Here is a 17,138-nt window from a genome sequence, read left to right on the forward strand (position 1 = left end):
AGCAGAGAGCTGACCCAGCTCCCTGGGAATCCTGGCTGCTCCAAGGCCCATCTCCAGCAGCCCCAGCTGCAGTCCTGGACCAGATCCCAGAGGGTCCCTCTGCCCCACGCAGCTCCTGGGCCCTGCTCCTGCCTGCAGGGACTGCCAGCAGCCAGGGTGGCTGAGCCCTGAAGGCAGCTGGAAGGGAAGGGGAAAAAGCCAGAGAGCAGACATGGATTCATTCCAACCTTTACTTGGTTTGCTCTTTTTTTGTTTGTATTTTTTTTGAAATAGAGCTTCCATGCAGAGTTCTCCAGAGTAAGTGCTGATGCCAGAGCCTGCCCCGCCGGCCTTGGCACTGCCACAGACACTTCTGCCACATGGGAGGAAAAGCTTTTGCTACATGACTTTTTTTCTTTTTTTTTTTTCTTTTCTTTCTTTTTTTAACTTTTAGGCCAACAACATGTTCTCATCTGAACATTACAGTTAATGAGTGCTATCAAGAATTCCTAACAAAAACTGTACATGAGTTTACAAACGTATTAACATATAAATAATGAGAAGCTTCCTGCCTGGAGCTCCACAGTAGTCTTTTTGCTTGAGAATATAATACTGGAAGGGCAGACCCGATCCCTTTCCACAGCACCAGTCAGAGCTGGCTTAGTCCAGTCAGCCATTCTGCTCAAGCATCACAGGGTTTTTCTTCAGTGCCTCTGGCTTTGATAAGCAGTCTGTCATACTGTGCAAAAGCAAGAGTCCAATGCCTTTGGGAAGGAATCCTGCTGCTGAGAGGCCTCTGCTGCCCGGTCACCGCTCGGGGCCGAGCTCCTGCTGGAAGGTTCTCTTCTTCTCCCGACAGTGCTTCTTGTGGGCAGGCCAGTCCTTCTGCTGGCACTGCGAGCCGCAGTACCGCGCCACCTGGCAGCGCCCACAGATGTTGAACTCGCGCAGCTGCGAACAAAAGGTGGGGTTAGAGGGGCTGCCCAGTGCCAGGGGAGCCTCAGCACCCCCAGGGACACCCCTGTGACAGACATCTTCTATGGAAAATCCTTCCTGCTCAGTGCCAGGAGAGCCTCAGCATCCCCCCATGTCACAGACATCTTTTATGGAAAATCCTCCCTGCTCAGTGCCAGGGGAGCCTCAGCACCACCCAGGGACACCCCTGTGACAGACATCCTCTATGGAAAATCCTCCCTGCTCAGTGCCAGGGGAGCCTCAGCACCCCCAGGGACACCCCTGTGACAGACATCTTCTATGGAAAATCCTCCCTGCTCAGTGCCAGGAGAGCACAGCACCCCCAGGGACACCAGTGTCACAGACATCCTCTATGGAAAATCCTTTCTTTAGGATTTTTCCTCCTGAGAAGCTGAGAGGCCTCAGGAACAAAATGGAACATGATACTGCTGCTGTGGAATGCAACAGGTGCATCTGGGATTGGTCTCATGTGGTTGTTTCTAATTAATGGCCAATCACAGTCAGCTGGCTTGGACAGAGAACCAAGCCACAAACCTTTGTTATCACTCTTTCCTATTCTATTCTTAGCTAGCCTTCTGATGAAATCCTTTCTTCTATTCTTTTAGTATAGTTTTAATGTAATATATATCATAAAATAATAAATCAGCCTTCTGAAACATGGAGTCAGATCCTCGTCTCTTCCCTCATCCAAGAACCCCTGTTAACACCATCACACACCCCAGCAGCTTTCCCAGGAGGAACCAGCAGCATTCCCAAGGAGCTGCATGATCAGGTGCTTGTCCATGGTCACAGAGTTCAGGTGCAGCCCTGAGAGCCAGGAGCAATCCCCCCTGTGCCTCTGTCCATGCCTGTCACCAACAGCTGACAGGACAAGGCTGAACAGCCTCACAGAGCAGGGTGAGAGGAATATTGGGAGGAAATCCTTCCTGGCAGGCCCTGGCACAGCTGTGGCTGCCCCTGGATCCCTGGCAGTGCCCAAGGCCAGGCTGGACAGGGCTGGGAGCAGCCTGGGACAGTGGGAGGTGTCCCTGCCATGGAATGAGATGAATTGTAAAGCCCCAGCCCAAACCAGTCTGGGATTCTGTGAAACACAAACACCCCACCATGCGTTTCAGAGAACCAGAAGGGTTTGAAGCAATCCTCCTCATTCTTCTAAAATGGGCTTAATTTATAGACAAAATATTGGAGCATTACACATTTGTTGTTACAATGCTCCTCTTTTATCAACTTAAGTTCTGTTTTCAACTACAAACACCTGAAATTCAGAAATTATCAGGAGGGCTGCACAAGCTCAGCCATTGCCAAATTAATGTTATCCAGGGAGCTTTTGGGCACAGACCCAAATAAAAGGCAGAGCTGCCTCTGTTTCAAATACAGGGAATTTAAGATCATTTTTGCAAATGTTCCCTTGCCCACAGCAGAAAGTGGAACACAATGGGTTTAGCCTAGTCAGCATCTGCTATCACAAGAAAAGCCCTTGTTTCTAGATAAGGCATCTGTGTGGCAGAGGCACAGCCCTTGCACAGCTCATTCTCCCTCTCCTGATGTTGCTTTATCTTCCTCCAGCAGAACTTTCCCTCCCAGCCCTCCCCTGGATGAATTGCAATTCACCTTCACCTCAGGAAATGGCAACCAGGTTATTTTTTGATTCCATGACCATCCAAGCCCTCCTAGAATGCTCCCTGCTGCCTCACACAGCTGCTCACTCATCCCAGCTCTGCTCCTGCAGCAAAGCTCCCACCTGGCTTTCTGTGCACTCTGCAGAAATCCCCAGCAGCCCCCAACATCCACTGCTCCAGCTCAAACCCACATTCCCTCCTGTGAGAAAACTAAAAACTATCACAGGCTCTGGAGGTTCAGCCAAAGAAAACCTGAGTGGCAGAAAATCATTGCTTTTAGCCACTGAATGGCTCATGTAAAGCTCTACATTTTAAATAACAAATAAACCCCCAGACACACCACTATGCCAAGGATTCCCTGCTCACTCCCAGCTCTCTGAACCCACCTGTTTTTCAATCATTGTGCAGGGAGGGTAGTGACATTCATAGTAAGTGCAGGAGTTCTCTTCCTCCTCCACAACATCCCCATTAGCATTGTAATATCTGGTTACATTCAGGACAGGAAACTGCTCCTCTATGGGGTCTGTAGGAAGTTGTTGGATTGCCAGCCAGTACAGACTTTGTTCCCTGGAAAAAAAAACAAGTCCAAGTTTGGTACATCAATTTATAATAATCATACAGAGACATCGATTCCAAATTTATTAATAAATCAGGTTAACATTGTATTTAGCCTCAAAGCACATCCTGGTCATATATTGGGTGTTTTTAAGGCTATTTTAGCCTAAGTGCAAACCCCAAAAATTTAAATATATGAGCATATACTGCTCATATATTGGGCATTTTTAAGGCTATTTTAGCCTAAGTGCAAACCCCAAAAGTTTAAAGGTATCAATAAAGAAACATTTACATCGAGCAAAGTTAATTCTGTGCAAAACTATTCACACCGAGTCAAAATTAATTTCTGCAGCTCCCACCAGGAGCATCCATCCTGCAGCTCCACCAGGAGCATCCATCCTGCAGCTCCACCAGGAGCATCCATCCTGCAGATCCCATCAGGAGCATCCATCCTGCAGCTCCACCAGGAGCATCCATCCTGCAGATCCCACCAGGAGCATCCATCCTGCAGCTCCCATCAGGAACATCCTGCAGCTCCCACCAGGAACATCCATCCCTCAGCATCCTCCCACCAGGAGCATCCATCCTGCAGCTCCCACCAGGAACATCCTGCAGCTCCACCAGGAGCATCCATCCTGCAAGATCTCCCACCAGGACATCCATCCTGCAGATCCCACCAGGAGCATCCATCCTGCAGCTCCACCAGGAGCATCTCATCCCCCAGAGCATCTCCAACACAGGAGCATCCATCCTGCAGCTCCCACCAGGAGCATCCATCCTGCAGCTCCCATCAGGAGCATCCTGCAGCTCCACCAGGAACATCCTGCAGCTCCCACCAGGAACATCCTGCAGCTCCCACCAGGAGCATCCTGCAGCTCCACCAGGAGCATCCATCCTGCAGCTCCACCAGGAGCATCCATCCTGCAGCTCCCACCAGGAGCATCCATCCTGCAGATCCCACCAGGAGCATCCATCCTGCAGCTCCCACCAGGAGCATCCATCCTGCAGCTCCCACCAGGAGCATCCTGCAGCTCCACCAGGAGCATCTATCCTGCAGCTCCACCAGGAGCATCCATCCTACAGCTCCCACCAGGAACATCCTACAGATCCCACCAGGAGCATCCACCCTGCAGATCCCATCAGGAGCATCCATCCTGCAGCTCCCACTGGGGTTTCTGAGGGACAGAAGGCAGTGAGATGTGCAATTTCCCTGAGCCTCTGCCCAGCTGGGAGGGCACAGAGGTTCCTGCTGCACCTGGCACAGCCCTGAGGGTGAGATGGGTGGGGTGGTCCCTGCACAGCAGGACACGAGCACAGACCGAGCCCCAGCTGAGTGATGTGCGAAGCACCCAAAGCTTCATCAAAAAGGCTCTGCCAAGGCAAAAATCACTGAAGAATGGAGACATTTGGACAGATGTCCATCCCCCTGCAGGTGCTCCATACCTTTGTTTGCTGGAGATGTCCTCAGCCTTGGGCTTCCAGCCCCAGGGCACGAGGCGCAGGTTGTCCAGGCGGTTGTCCACGGTCACCGAGTTCAGGTGCACCACCTGGAAGCCAGGAGCAATCCCTCCCCTGTGCCTCTCCCTGCAGGACACAAAACCAACCTGAGGGTCAGTGCTGCACAGGAACAGCGATACAAACCAAAGGATCACAGCAATTCCAGAGGCAGAGTGAGCTGGGAGCTGCTGGCACTGGGCTGCAAACAGACTCCAGGGGCTACTCCCAGGAGAAAGTGCCTTCTTCCAGCAGGTGGCTTCAATTATAAATTAGTTGAATCAAATATAGAGTAATTTTAAGCATGTTGCTTAGTTCCAGAGTCTACTCCTCCAGTTACTGCTGAAGATCCATGCAATTACAGTGCTCCTTGGAAGGTGCCAATACTGGATTTTTATTCCCATAGGAAATTCTATCAGACACATTTGTGCAAGTCTGGCACTGCTGTGCTTATTATTTATGAAGAAACATAAATAATGAACAGCAGCAGGACAGAGGTTTCACCAAGTATGCAAATCTCTTCAGACTGTAATTGTGTGTCACACACTGAAAGTCTGAAATTACCCCACAATTGACCAAGAGACACCTGAAACTTGCCCAAAACCCAAAGCAGGGCTAAGCTAAGCCAGGATGGCTGCAGGGAGAAATGTTCCCTACTGCCTTCCAGGAGTTTCCATTGGCCTTTCCCCCTTCTTTTCACCTCTCCTCTCTCTGTTTTATCCAGTTCACTGTCAAACACCCTCAAGCCTAGACAAGTTTTTGGTGTCACTTCTTGCAGGAATCCCCATCCCAGCTGAAATGCAAGGCTTGGACAGAGGGCTGTGTCCCTGTGACTGCTCTGCCATGGGGAGAACAAGGACCAAGCAGAGCTGAGAGCACTCACTGAGGGGAACCCAGCACCTCCCCATGGACACCTCCCAGCAGCTCCCCCCAAGCCCAGCCTGGACCCTGAGCCCTGCTCAGCCTTCACTGAACATGGCAGCTCAAATAATTGTTTTAATTTTGAAGAGAAATTTGTCTGAGTTTAAAAAATCATGCCTTTTTTAACCTTTATAAAGCTCAGCAGAACAGGAAACTCATTTTAATGTACCTTACAATGAAATATACAGGATTTTGTATTCTTGGTCTAAATCCATCTAGATATGTCTAAGTTATGTACCCTGGGGGTAAGAAAAACTCTTTAACTTCACATATGCCCCAAAACTTTGTAGAATTTAATGAGGAGAATCCCCCTGGAGGGGCTGCAAGCAGCACCTCACACAGACTGTGCTGCAGCTCCCACCAGGTAATTCCTGAGAGAATTCCCTGAAGGGAACAGAGCCTGCAGCCCCCTGCCAGGGAATCTGCTGGCCCTCCATGGAACAGGGAAAAGTTCTTCCCTTTGAGGGTAAAACCAATAAAATCCTTCTTTTGGGGAAAAAGAAACCAAACCAGACACATTAAAGCAAACAAACTATGGCAGAGAGTCAGCTGAAGTGCCCTAAAGGAGGAATCCCAGCTTGATTGGGTTGGAAGGGAATTTAAAATTCAGGGAATTTAAAACTCCACTATTGCAGGGTGCTCCAAGCCCCATCCAGGCTGGCCCTGGACACTTCCAGGGGTTCCCCACCCTGCCAGGGAACAATTCCTAATTCCCAACATCCCATCCCTCCCTGCCCTGGCACTGGGAGCCATTCCAGCAACAGCTGAAATGCCCTTCTGAGCTGCTGAGGGCCAGCAGAGGGGCTGGCAAAGGGAATCAGGAGTCCCAAGAAGTGCAGAAGTGCTGGAGGGGAGCATCAGACAGACACTGGGACAGGGAAGGAGTGAAGGTTCTTAGAATGAGCTGGGACCAAGTGCCAGCTGCAGAGATGGGACAGATAGGGACAGGAATCTGGGAGGAGACAGAGGCTCAGAGCAAGAACAGACTGTGCAGGGGGGAAAGGGAAGGGGATTCCAAGGCTAAGTTCAGAAATATTTTGGATTTTATTAGATGAGTTTAGAACTGCTGGAGCTGGGGAAGGAGAGAGGATGATGAGGATTGTCCCTGGCACTGGGGTGGCACAGCAGAGTGGCACACAGCTACCCCTGCACAGCCCACATCTGCACCCAGCACCCCAAAAAGCAAATTCTGACCAAATCCCCTCCCACACTGAGCCAGTCTTTACCTCCTTGTATAAAACCACATTTATCTACATCACTGCCAGCTCTTCTGTGCCCTCAAGTGACAGAAGCCCAAGCAAAGCTGGAAGCTGTGCCTTGCTGGTGAGCAGCCAGGGTTAAACCCCACTGCCCTGAGGTGCCACATCTGGTAATGCCAAATTCAGGGTGGACCCTTCTCCCCAAGCTCTGAACACAGGAGCATTCCCCTCCCTCCCCAGGCCTCTGTGACCATCCCAGCTCATCCAAAGTGAGCAGCAAGGACAGACAGACAGACCCTGCCTTGGGAACAGCCTCAGGATGCAGCCAGAACTGCAGGGCTGGAGCTCCTGATCCCCCTGCACGCCTGAGCTCCTGCAAGATGCCAGGCAAAACCTTCCCCAGGGATCATCTGGGTTCTGTTCTTTGGGTATTTCAGCAGCTCAGAGCCCAGGGCTGGAACACAAGTGCAGACACAGCAATTCCAAGCACCAGGAACCAGAGCTGAGCCTGTTATAGGCAGCAAGATGGCAAGTGCTCTTAAAAAACATCCTTAAAACCCCCCAGAAATCAGGTCCTGGATGTCTTTTTGAACATGCAGTTGGTGCTACTTATGACTAATCCCCTTCTGCTGCTGCTGCTGTTCCCCAGGGAACATCCCCACACCAGCAGAGCAGAGCTGGGATGGCTCCACAGGGAGCTGAGCAGGGCCAAGGCTCCTGCAGAGACCCCAAACCCTGCTTGGGGGAGCCAGGGCTCCGTGTGGAAATCACAGCAAGCACATGAGAGGCTGAGAACCAGCAGGAAGTTCTCCCTGTAAGAATTTTTGCAGCTCATGAGGGGAATTTCCAGCTCCTGGATCCCACAGTGCCTCTGCACTGGGCTCTGGGAGAAGGTTCCTGTCACTGCTGCAGCTCCAGCAGAGCCAGGGTTTCCATCCCAAGGGCCTCATGACATGAGCAACAATACCTGCTGAACTAGAATAGAAAAAAAATTCAAAAAATCTGTTTTACTTGCATCTACCACATGCTACTCACTGTATTTAAATCCAGAGGCACACAACTGGGTTGGTTTTTGATGTTTTTGGGGGGTCATGTGCAGAGAACAACTGAATTACACACCTACACCTGCAGCAATCCATGATCTTTGGTTTTCATTCACCCAAGGAGTCAGGCAGGCACTGGGAAGTGCAATCAGTGCCTGGCTCTGCCCAGCTCTCCTGGCTCCAAACCTCCAGCACTGCCCCTGCTCACAAGGGAAGGCCCTGACACTGCTCCCAGCCCTGCTCTGTGCTCACAGCAGCCCAAAACTGCTGTTTAGGAGGGGCAGAAACTTCACAGCCCTGCAGAGACTCAGCCTCTGACCTGCAGCTGAACATCAGCACCACCACCACCTTCAGGACCAGGGTGAACTCACAGAACAGCACAGATATTTTATATCTTCTATTTCAAAAACCTGACTGCAAATTCAGAAGTGCAGCTCTGCTTGCCTGGCATCTGCCACCCCCCTCTGTGCCTCTCCAAAATCCCCATTACACACAATCTCTTATTTTTAACCACAGCCCATGCTCGAGTGACACAATTTGAATTTCCTAACTGAATATGCTCAAATGACTTCCTAATTTGAGTGAAACAAGCCAGGAGAGGCAATGGCTGGGCTGTGTCATAAACAAATAGCTGGGATGTCATCATTTGCACAGCCCTCAAGAACTGACCTGAATAATTTTCAGGTGCTGTTTAATGCTCCTTACAGATAATAATTATGACTGTCTGAGGTTCACAGTTAGCAGCAGCTGTCAGGGATTTGCTCCACATACTGCAGCCAATTTCATAATTTCAACAAAGTTCTATGTGCAATAAGATTAAATATTAACAGATGCAGGTTAAAATCCATATTTAATAAGCAGACTGCAAATATTAATCTGATATTCCTCCTGTCTCCTTCCTCCTATGCAAAGCCTGGTTCTAGGGGATAAAAGGTAACCTGGAATGATGAAGGGCATCCTGGGCACTGTGGCTTCCAAAGATGTGGAAGTGAGTAGAAAATATGCTTAATTTTTCCAAAGAGGCTTTTAAAATAAGATTTCTTCAGCAGATCCCACCTTTTGTACAAACCCATCAACATCTAGAAGGAGCAACAGATGAGCTGCTCTCAAATGAGGAAACTGGCCCCTGAAACTTAATGAAACTGTGAAGGATTTCAAGGATTTGTAGAGTATGGAAAATAAGAGTATGGAAATGAACCATCAGCAGCATCACCTCAGGCAGTTTTGCCATAAAAACACATCAAACTTTGAAGTTATCGGGAGGTCCCTCTCTCCAGTGCTCTGATAATTCTGAGAAGACAAAAAACTTCAAAGGTTTGTCTTCCTCTATCAAATGGGACAGGTCCTGTTCATCCCCCAGCTGAAGTCTGGGCAGCATTCCCAGGTGTGAACAGGGTGTCCACGGCCCTGGCTCTGCTCTCCCTGTCTGGAACGTTCCATGGCTGTACCATGTAAGCATATCCTGCACCCCAAACCCTGTGGGCACCCCGAGCTGGGTTTGCCCCTCTCCTGAGGGCATTTGGGCACAGGGATCATCCCTCCCAGCCCGGGTTTGTGCTGCCTGCAGTACCCACCAGAGCAGCTCGTGCAGGAGGCGCCCCGAGCCCCGGCCCCGGTTCTTGTCGAAGGCGTAGGCGAAGATTTTAGCACCGTTCCCATCAGCATCCACCTCCATGCGAGCCTAGAGGGGAGGGAAAGGCTGTGAGAGCAGCACACGGGGCACCCAGCACCCCTCATTTGGGGGATGGAGCCCTCATTTGGGGGATGGAGCCCTCCTTTGGGGCATGCACCCCTCATTTCACACTTGTCCCTGCAGGGCCCTTGAGCTCAGTGGGCTCTGGGCTGTGCCAAAGCCCCAGGAGGACCCAGCCAGCCCAGCCTGGGGGGCACCCCCAGCACTCTGGGGACACCCCCAGCCCTGTTGTGCTCCCTGGGCCAGCTGTTGGCACCTCTGGGTGCTGAAGCCAAAGGGCACCCCCATCCCCCCCAGAATGGGGTCCCTGGGGGCTGTGGGGTGGGATGGAGCCTGTGGAGCCCAGGAAGGGCAGAGGGAGCTGGGGCTGCCTGGATAAGGAACAGCAGGAATGCAGCTGTGGGGCTGGGATTCATGGCAGGATCCTCACTCTGCCCCTGGGGCTTTGCTCCAGCACTGCCCCATCACCCACCTCACTGGGAGAACAAGGGTCTGCCATTTATCCTGCATTTTCCTGCCATTTTCCCTGCATTTCCATATTTTCCTGCCCTCCACAATGCTGTTCAAAGCTCACAAAGCACAGCAAGAACCTGCTGCATTTGGGAAGTCAGGGTGTGTTACCACCACAGGGACAGACACTCACAGTGGCTGCCAGAGGGGAGGAATGGGCAAACAGGGAGAGTTCTGGCAGCAGCACCCACTCAACTCCTAAAATCCCCAAGAGCAGCCCCGAAGCATCCACTGCACTGCAGAAATTCAGCAGATGATGGTCTCTCCTCCAAAAAAACCCTTATTTGTTGAAGATTTTGTAATCATTGTCTTCCACTTTCAAAGCCTCGGTAGAACTCATTTAGCAGTGGATGTGAGGAGGACACACTTTTTTCTGGTCCCATAATCAGGTACATGAATACAAGTTTTCCTCATCCAAGACTAAGTGCAGAGTGAACATTTTTAATGTTTGCCAAACCATTGCCAATTATCAGTTCTCCAAAAGCATACAGATAATATTGAAAAAAAACAAACTAGAAAGCAGATTAGTAAATAGATGTTTTAAAATAAGGTTTGTCTAACTGGGAAAAAAAAGGAAACCCCAGAACTTTTCCTGCTTGGAATCTCCCACGTTGGGACTTGAATAAGTTCAAAGTGATTTTTTTTCCGCCGATCGGGGGAGTTGCAGGCACGGCTCCTCCAGGGCGGCCCGGCTGGAGCAGAGCACGAGGAGAGGGCAGAGCCGGAGCTCCGGCGGGGCCGGGGCAGCCCCGGGCGGGGAGGGACTCACGGAACCCGGGCCGGCACCGGGAGGGAAGGCGGGCAGCGGCGGGCTCACCTCGAAGGAGTAGCTCTCCACCAGCGGGATGTCCTGCTCGTCGATCAGCGTGTACTTGGTCTGCAACACACCGAGACAGCGAGCGCCGTCAGCGCGGCCGCGGTACCGCTGGGCAAGGCCCGGGAGTGCACGGTGCGGCCGCGGCTCCGCACGGCCCCGCCATGGCCCCAGCGTGGCCCCGGCAATGCACAGCCCGGCCCGGCCCGGCCCCGCCGCCCCCCGGCCCGTCCCGCCGTGCCCGCGCTCACCTTGCCGGCCACGCGGCCCAGCCGGACGATGCCCAGTTTGAAGTCGGTCATGGCGGGGCCGGGCCGGGGCCGCCGCTCGCCCCGCGCCGCTGCCACGCGCCGCCGCCTCGCGCACACCCGGGGGGCGGGGCCGCCGCGCCACCGCCCCCCCGCCGCCCCTCGGCCAATGGCCGCCCGCGCCACCGCCCACCCGCGCCCGGCGGACCAATGGGAGCCCGCACCGCCCTCGCGTCACTCCCGCGAACGCCGCCGCCGCGGCCAATGTGCGCGCGGCGCGCCGAGGCCCGGGTCACGTGGGACGGGGCCCCGCGCGCGAGCGCGGGCGGCGCGGGCGCGGGAGGCGCCGGCGGTGACGTCACGTTCGCGGGAAGCTCCGTGCCGGCCCGGCGGGGGCGCGGCCGCGCTTAAAGGGACCGCGCCCCCCCCCGGGGCCGAACGGGGACAGCGGGAACGGGGACGGGGCCGGGGACACCCCCGGGGACCCCAGGGAGGGAACAGGGACCCCCCCAGGGCCGAGGAGCCCCGGCTGGCGTGCCGGTGGCACATGGCGGCGGCGGCCCCGCCGCGTGGCTGCGCCGGCTCTGCCTTGCCCGGACACCCCGCGCTGCCCCGGCGGGCCCTGAAGGGGGGATCAGGCAGGGATCAGGGGGTCCGGAGCTGGGGACGCCCACCGGGATCACGGGGTGCAGCTCCCGGCCCTGCCCAGGACAGCCCGGCATTCCTAAGCTCCCGGTGCCGCCACGAGAGCCGCGATGCGCTTCGCTGTGAGACCCCGGCTGTGAGGCCGTGCCCTGCCTGGGGACAGCGGCACCACTGCGGGGCGGTGCCCTGCTTGGGGACAGCACAGAGCCACCCCAGAGTTGTGTGGGTCGCCCCAAGAGCCTCCCCACCAGGGCAGTCACTGCCAGAGCTTCCAGCCATTCCAGCACTGGGGGTTACCTCAGCACCTCTGAGGGTGTCACAGCAATTTTTTGGTTCAGATTTCAGCCCAAAGTATCCTCCACATCTTCATTTCTTCAAAACACCCGCAAGATTTGTGGAATCCTTCTCCCAGGGCTGCTGCATCTGCTTATCCCCAGCCTGGATTGATCCCAGAGTTGCAGCTCCAGCACTCGGCCTGGTTAAACCTCATGAGGTTGTCGAGCTTGCTTGAGTTTTTCCAAGTCCTTCTGGATGGCATCACATCCCTCAGATTTGTCACTTCACCCTCAGCTTGGTGTCACCTGCCAGCCTGCTGAGGTTGCACTTGATCCCTTCATCTATGTCATTAATAAAGATACTAAATTAAATAATTAATTAGGGTTTAAATGTGAAGTTAATGTAGGTTGTTATCTTTGGAACCCTCTGCCTCCTTTTGAAGAACATAATTTGGAAGAAATCAATTATTGGCAGGGCAAACCCTCCTTCCAAGCACTGCTTTGCTCCTACCAGAGCACGTGCCCTCAGGCAGCAAGGGAAAGGAAAAGTTATAGGTCCTGTCCCAGGAGAACTCCCTGAAGGAAAAGGAATCATTTTCCAACTGTTTGCAGCACTGCCAGTGGAGGGAACCCCACACAGGACACCCTGACAGGAGGCTGAACAGCTCCTGAGGCTCTCAGGGCTCACTCCAGAGCGGGTTTGCAACACCAGGGGCACAAAGATTTAACAGAGTTTAAGGCAGAGCTGCTGCTGAAGGGGCTGCAGCCTTTGCCTGCCCTGCTCAGGCACCCCAGGTGTTTGTGAGGATTTTTGGGGAACCCCTGCAAGGAAGGGACCCAACCCTGCCCTGGCATCACAGCCAGGCTGGGCTGGGTGAGGATGGGATCCCCCAACCTCTGCAGCCCCCTCAGCCTGTGGCCACTCCACACAAAGATTTTCTCCCCCTGTTCCTTATCACAATTTGTGCCACACAAACCCTTGGAGACATTGGACTGCTTACAGAGCACCAGGAGCCACACCTGACCTATTCAGAGCATCCAAATTATTCCCTGTTTGAAACGTGGTAACATGGTCAATCCAACAAAGGAAACCAGATAGAATCACAGAATCCCCTGATCTGGAGGGACCCACCAGGATCCCCCAGCCCAGCCCCTGTCCCTGCCCAGCCCCCCCAGCAGCCCCAGCCTGGGCACCCCTGGCAGCGCTGCCCAAAGGCTCCTGGAGCTCTGGCAGCCTCGGGGCCGTGCCCATTCCCTGGGCAGCCTGGGCAGTGCCAGCACCCTCTGGGGGCAGAGCCTTGCCCTGAGCTCCAGCCATTCCCTCAGCATCGCAACTCAGTGGAATTTCAGCTGTATTTTTCTTCCTGGCTGCCTCAGAACAAGGCCCTACAATCAGCTGGGGGAAAAGAAATAAAAGTGCAGAACCACAAACTGCTGGTTTTCACTCCATCAGCTGCACGTGGAGCTGGGGACAGGGAGAGGAGCCAGCACAGGCCTGGAGCTCAGGCAGAGCTGCCCAAGGCACAGCCACACCAGGCACGGACAGAGAGATCCCCAAGCTCCTGGGATTTTCCCAAGGCTGGGAATGCCCAGGTCAGGCTTTGCTCAGCTTTGCTTTAGGAGTGAGGAGGGTGCAGCTCCCCTCCACACTGACAGTGGCATATCCTGGATCACTGGTGTCTGCCAGGGCTCCTTATTTGATAAAAATGGGTTTTTTTGATCATGCCTTTCCCTCTGTCACCACAGCCCCACTCCAGGGTCTGTGGCCTTTAAGTCACCAGGGCAGTAACCCAAATATCATCAGACAAAGGACACAAATGGGATCTTGTTTTCAATAAGCAAGGCTAAACCTTCTGCTCTCATTCCTCACCCCATTTTTAAACAGCCACACTTCTATCCCTGCCCCAATCCATCCAGAATGGGCATGGACACATCCCACCAAAGGTGCTCTATTTCGGAGTTTCCCCAAAGGAAAATTCCCAGCATGGGACAGGGACAAATCACACCAGGTAATGTTTGCAGACAACTGGGTCTTTATTTTAGTATTTAAAGTGCTACAAAAAACTGAAGGAGCCTTCATGTGGCAACTTCCTTTTCTGCAGTCTTAGCTCTGTTGGGAGAAGCAAACACAGCTCATTAGTGGAGTTTTTCAGTAATTAGATGCTGTACATCAATTTCAGTCAGAGCTGGGTACTCACAGCCGGGCACTCGATGGCACCACTGTTGATGTCATCGATGATGTCGTGGGGGTGTCTCCCATCAATGCTGCAGCCCACGGACTGGGCAGTGCCAAGGATCTCCTTGATGGTCCCTGCAGCAGCAGACACAGCCTGTCAGTGCTTTACATCTGAGGAGCTTACCTGGGGCAGCCTGGGCTAGGGGAAGGTGTCCCTGCCCACGGCAAGGGTGGAACTCAATGAGCTTTAAGGTCCCTTCCAACCCTAACGTGGATTCTGACAGAGCTCCTCACAGCTCTCATCTGTCCCTGTTCCCTCAGAGGTTTGCAGGCCGAGCCTCAGGGCTCACCAGGGATCTTTAATTCTCTTACCCAGATCTCACAGCCTGAACTCCCCCAGGAACACACTGCAAACTCCCTGTGCCCCTCCCTTCCCGGGTGTTGGGGCTGCCTGTTTGCAGGCAGCATAACTCAGCTGGGAGCCCTCTCTGCCAGGCCATGGGGCATTCCCTGTGCCCCCCAGGCCATGGGGCATTCCTTGCACAGGCCACAGAGCATTCTCTGCACAGCCCAGGCCATGGAACACTCCCTGCACGCACCCCAGGCCATAGAGCATTCCCTGTGCCCCCCCAGGCCATGGAGCATCCCCTGTGCCCCCCAGGCCATGGAACATCCCCTGTGCCCCAGACTGACCCGAGAGCTCCCGGGCCAGCGAGCGGTGCCGCATCTGCCGCGCGATGTTGACGATCTCGTCGAAGGTGACGCTGCCGCTGTGCTTAACTGGGAGGGAACAGCAGCACTGAGGGCACCTGGGCACTGCCAGCCCCTGCTCCCTCTGGGAGGGCCATTCCCAGGCCACAGAGAGCTGGGGGTTTGCAGCTCCAGCAGGGCTGCTGCTCCCAGATTATCCCCAACTCCTCTTTCCAAGCTGGCATTTGTGCCAGCTCCCCTGGCTGTGCCAGGCCCTGTGCCAACAGTGTGATACAGGGCAGGGGTCTGTCCTAGCCCAGCTTTGCCCAGAGCAGCTGGGGCTGCCCCTGGATCCCTGGCAGTGCCCAAGGCCAGGCTGGACAGGGCTGGGAGCAGCCTGGGACAGTGGGAGGTGTCCCTGTCATGGCAGGGGTGGCACTGATGGATTTTTAAGTCCCTCCCAACCCAAACCAGCCCATGACTCCATCATCTCCCATAATCTCAAACACAGAGCTCTGCTGATGTGCATCCCTGGCACTGCAGGGATGCCCAAAACAGCCTTGTCTCCCATATACCAGTGTGTTCTGAATAATCCCAGAGAAAGGTACTGGTACTTCCCCTCTTTTAGCCCCAAAATATCGAGAACCAAATCCAAGGGAACACTTACTGTTCTTCTGCTTCTTCCTGTCACGAGGTGGCTCCTTCAGAGCTTTGATAATCAGAGCAGAGGCAGAAGGAACAACCTCTATCTAAATACAAAGAAATTAATTTCCCTCCCCATTCGAAGATACTCAATTAACCTATTAATTATTTCAGCAAAAGTAATTGCCAGAGCAGCATGGGATTGATCAGCTCCCTCACGCTCCAGGTTTTTTGTGCTGCAGGGATCTGTTCCCAGGTTTTCGGCACAGGCCTCCCCACCAGCAGGAGAGGACTGCTTCCTGCCTGGGGCTTCCTCTCAGCTCACCACTGGAATGTACCAGCCACGGACAGCAGAACAGGTACGGTGGCAGGTGGCTACAGGAGTTAGCAAGATTTGAAATTATTTATTTCTATGCAGCTTTAAGTAAGGCTTTTTTGCCGGTTCCAAGTTCTGTAGAAAGAACAATTTATCTGCAGCAGGATGAAAGTTGCATCTTGGCAGATGAGGATGTCTCCTTGGGATCCTCCAGCCTGGCAGGTCCCAGGCTCCACCACATCCCCCCACCCACGTTTTAAGGTCTTGCCAGAAGACCCCCACACACCCCCTGTGTGGCACTCATTTTATCCACCTCGGAAGGATGAAGGGCTGAGTGGACCCTGCCGGGATCCGGGCCGGTGCCTGGAGCAGGCGGAGCCCGCTTGGGCTCCACGCCTGCAGCACGGGCCGGTCCCTGCGGCGTGCGGTACCTGCGCTTGCCTGTTCTGGATCGTCAGCTTCACCGTGATCCGCAGCCCCTTCCAGTCGCCCGTGGCCTTGGCGATGTCATCGCCCACCTTCTTGGGGGACTGAGGGACGAACGTGGAGGTCACACGGGCTCGGGTCAGAGCCGAGAGCCCCTGAGGGCCCCGGCTGCTGCTCCGAGTGCGGCCCTGCTGCGCGCAGCGCTCCGGGACGGAGCAGCACCGCCAGCGGCTCCCCAGCGCCTGCGGAACGCGCTGGATCCCTCCCGCTTAAATTTGAATGGAATTGAAATTTTTATCCCTCCCTCACCCCTTTAAATTCCCCCCAGGACTCTCTCGTTCCCCAGCAGGACACGATTCCCGCAGCGCCCGGCACGTGTCTCACCCCTCCCTCCCCTCCCAGCCCCCCTGCCCCGCTCCCCCGGTACGTACCAGCCCCAGGGGTCCGATCTTGGGGGCCAGCGCGGACGTGGCTCCGACCTCGCCGCCGGTGCAGCGCAGGTAAACTGCGGGGACAGCGCCGCGTTAACCGCGCCCGCCGGGCCCCGCGGCCCCCGCCCGCCTCCTCCCGCCCCGCTGCCCGCCACGTACCGACTTTAATCTCGTTGGGATCGAACTTGGGCGGCATCGCGGCGGCGGATGGCCGGGATGGAGGTGGATGGAGGCGGATGGAACCGGAGCGCTAGCGAAGGCCTTCCGGTGGCAGCGAAAAGACAGCGGGGGCGGTGCAGGCCTAAGATATACCCCCGAGATCTCGCGAGATGACAGGGAACTTATAAATAGCAGTCGAGCTCTCGCGAGAGGCGAAGATCGGACCGTGGCGGGATCCTATAGATGTATATTTGTATTTCTATATAAGACATACATACAAGTATAGAGATAGATAGATAGATATAGATATAGATATAGATAGATAGAT

General features: G+C 54.3%; 2 protein-coding genes and 1 non-coding gene across 3 annotated transcripts; all 3 read right to left on the reverse strand.

The window, feature by feature from the left end:
* Nucleotides 1-212: 212 nt before the first annotated feature.
* Nucleotides 213-11,182, reverse strand: ZMYND19 (zinc finger MYND-type containing 19). The gene is made up of 6 exons (XM_064727630.1): nt 11,054-11,182; nt 10,806-10,865; nt 9,360-9,466; nt 4,572-4,712; nt 2,960-3,140; nt 213-930 (listed from the first exon to the last, which is right to left on the reverse strand). The coding sequence occupies exons 1-6, from the start codon at nt 11,102-11,104 to the stop codon at nt 787-789; spliced, it is 684 nt and encodes a 227-aa protein (XP_064583700.1). The 5' UTR covers nt 11,105-11,182; the 3' UTR covers nt 213-786.
* A 2,798-nt stretch (nt 11,183-13,980) lies between these two features.
* Nucleotides 13,981-16,952, reverse strand: RPL12 (ribosomal protein L12). Its single transcript, XM_064727645.1, has 7 exons — nt 16,811-16,952; nt 16,652-16,725; nt 16,226-16,324; nt 15,504-15,585; nt 14,840-14,926; nt 14,169-14,281; nt 13,981-14,080 (listed from the first exon to the last, which is right to left on the reverse strand). Exons 1-7 carry the CDS (start codon nt 16,845-16,847, stop codon nt 14,075-14,077), a joined length of 498 nt encoding a protein of 165 aa, XP_064583715.1. The 5' UTR covers nt 16,848-16,952; the 3' UTR covers nt 13,981-14,074.
* LOC135455178 (small nucleolar RNA SNORA65) lies at nt 15,723-15,850 on the reverse strand. Its single transcript, XR_010442273.1, has one exon. It is a non-coding gene; the product is annotated as a small nucleolar RNA SNORA65 (small nucleolar RNA).
* Nucleotides 16,953-17,138: the final 186 nt, after the last annotated feature.

This window comes from Zonotrichia leucophrys, chromosome 17, assembly GCF_028769735.1.
Source record: "Zonotrichia leucophrys gambelii isolate GWCS_2022_RI chromosome 17, RI_Zleu_2.0, whole genome shotgun sequence".
Classification (NCBI taxonomy): Eukaryota; Metazoa; Chordata; class Aves; order Passeriformes; family Passerellidae; genus Zonotrichia; species Zonotrichia leucophrys.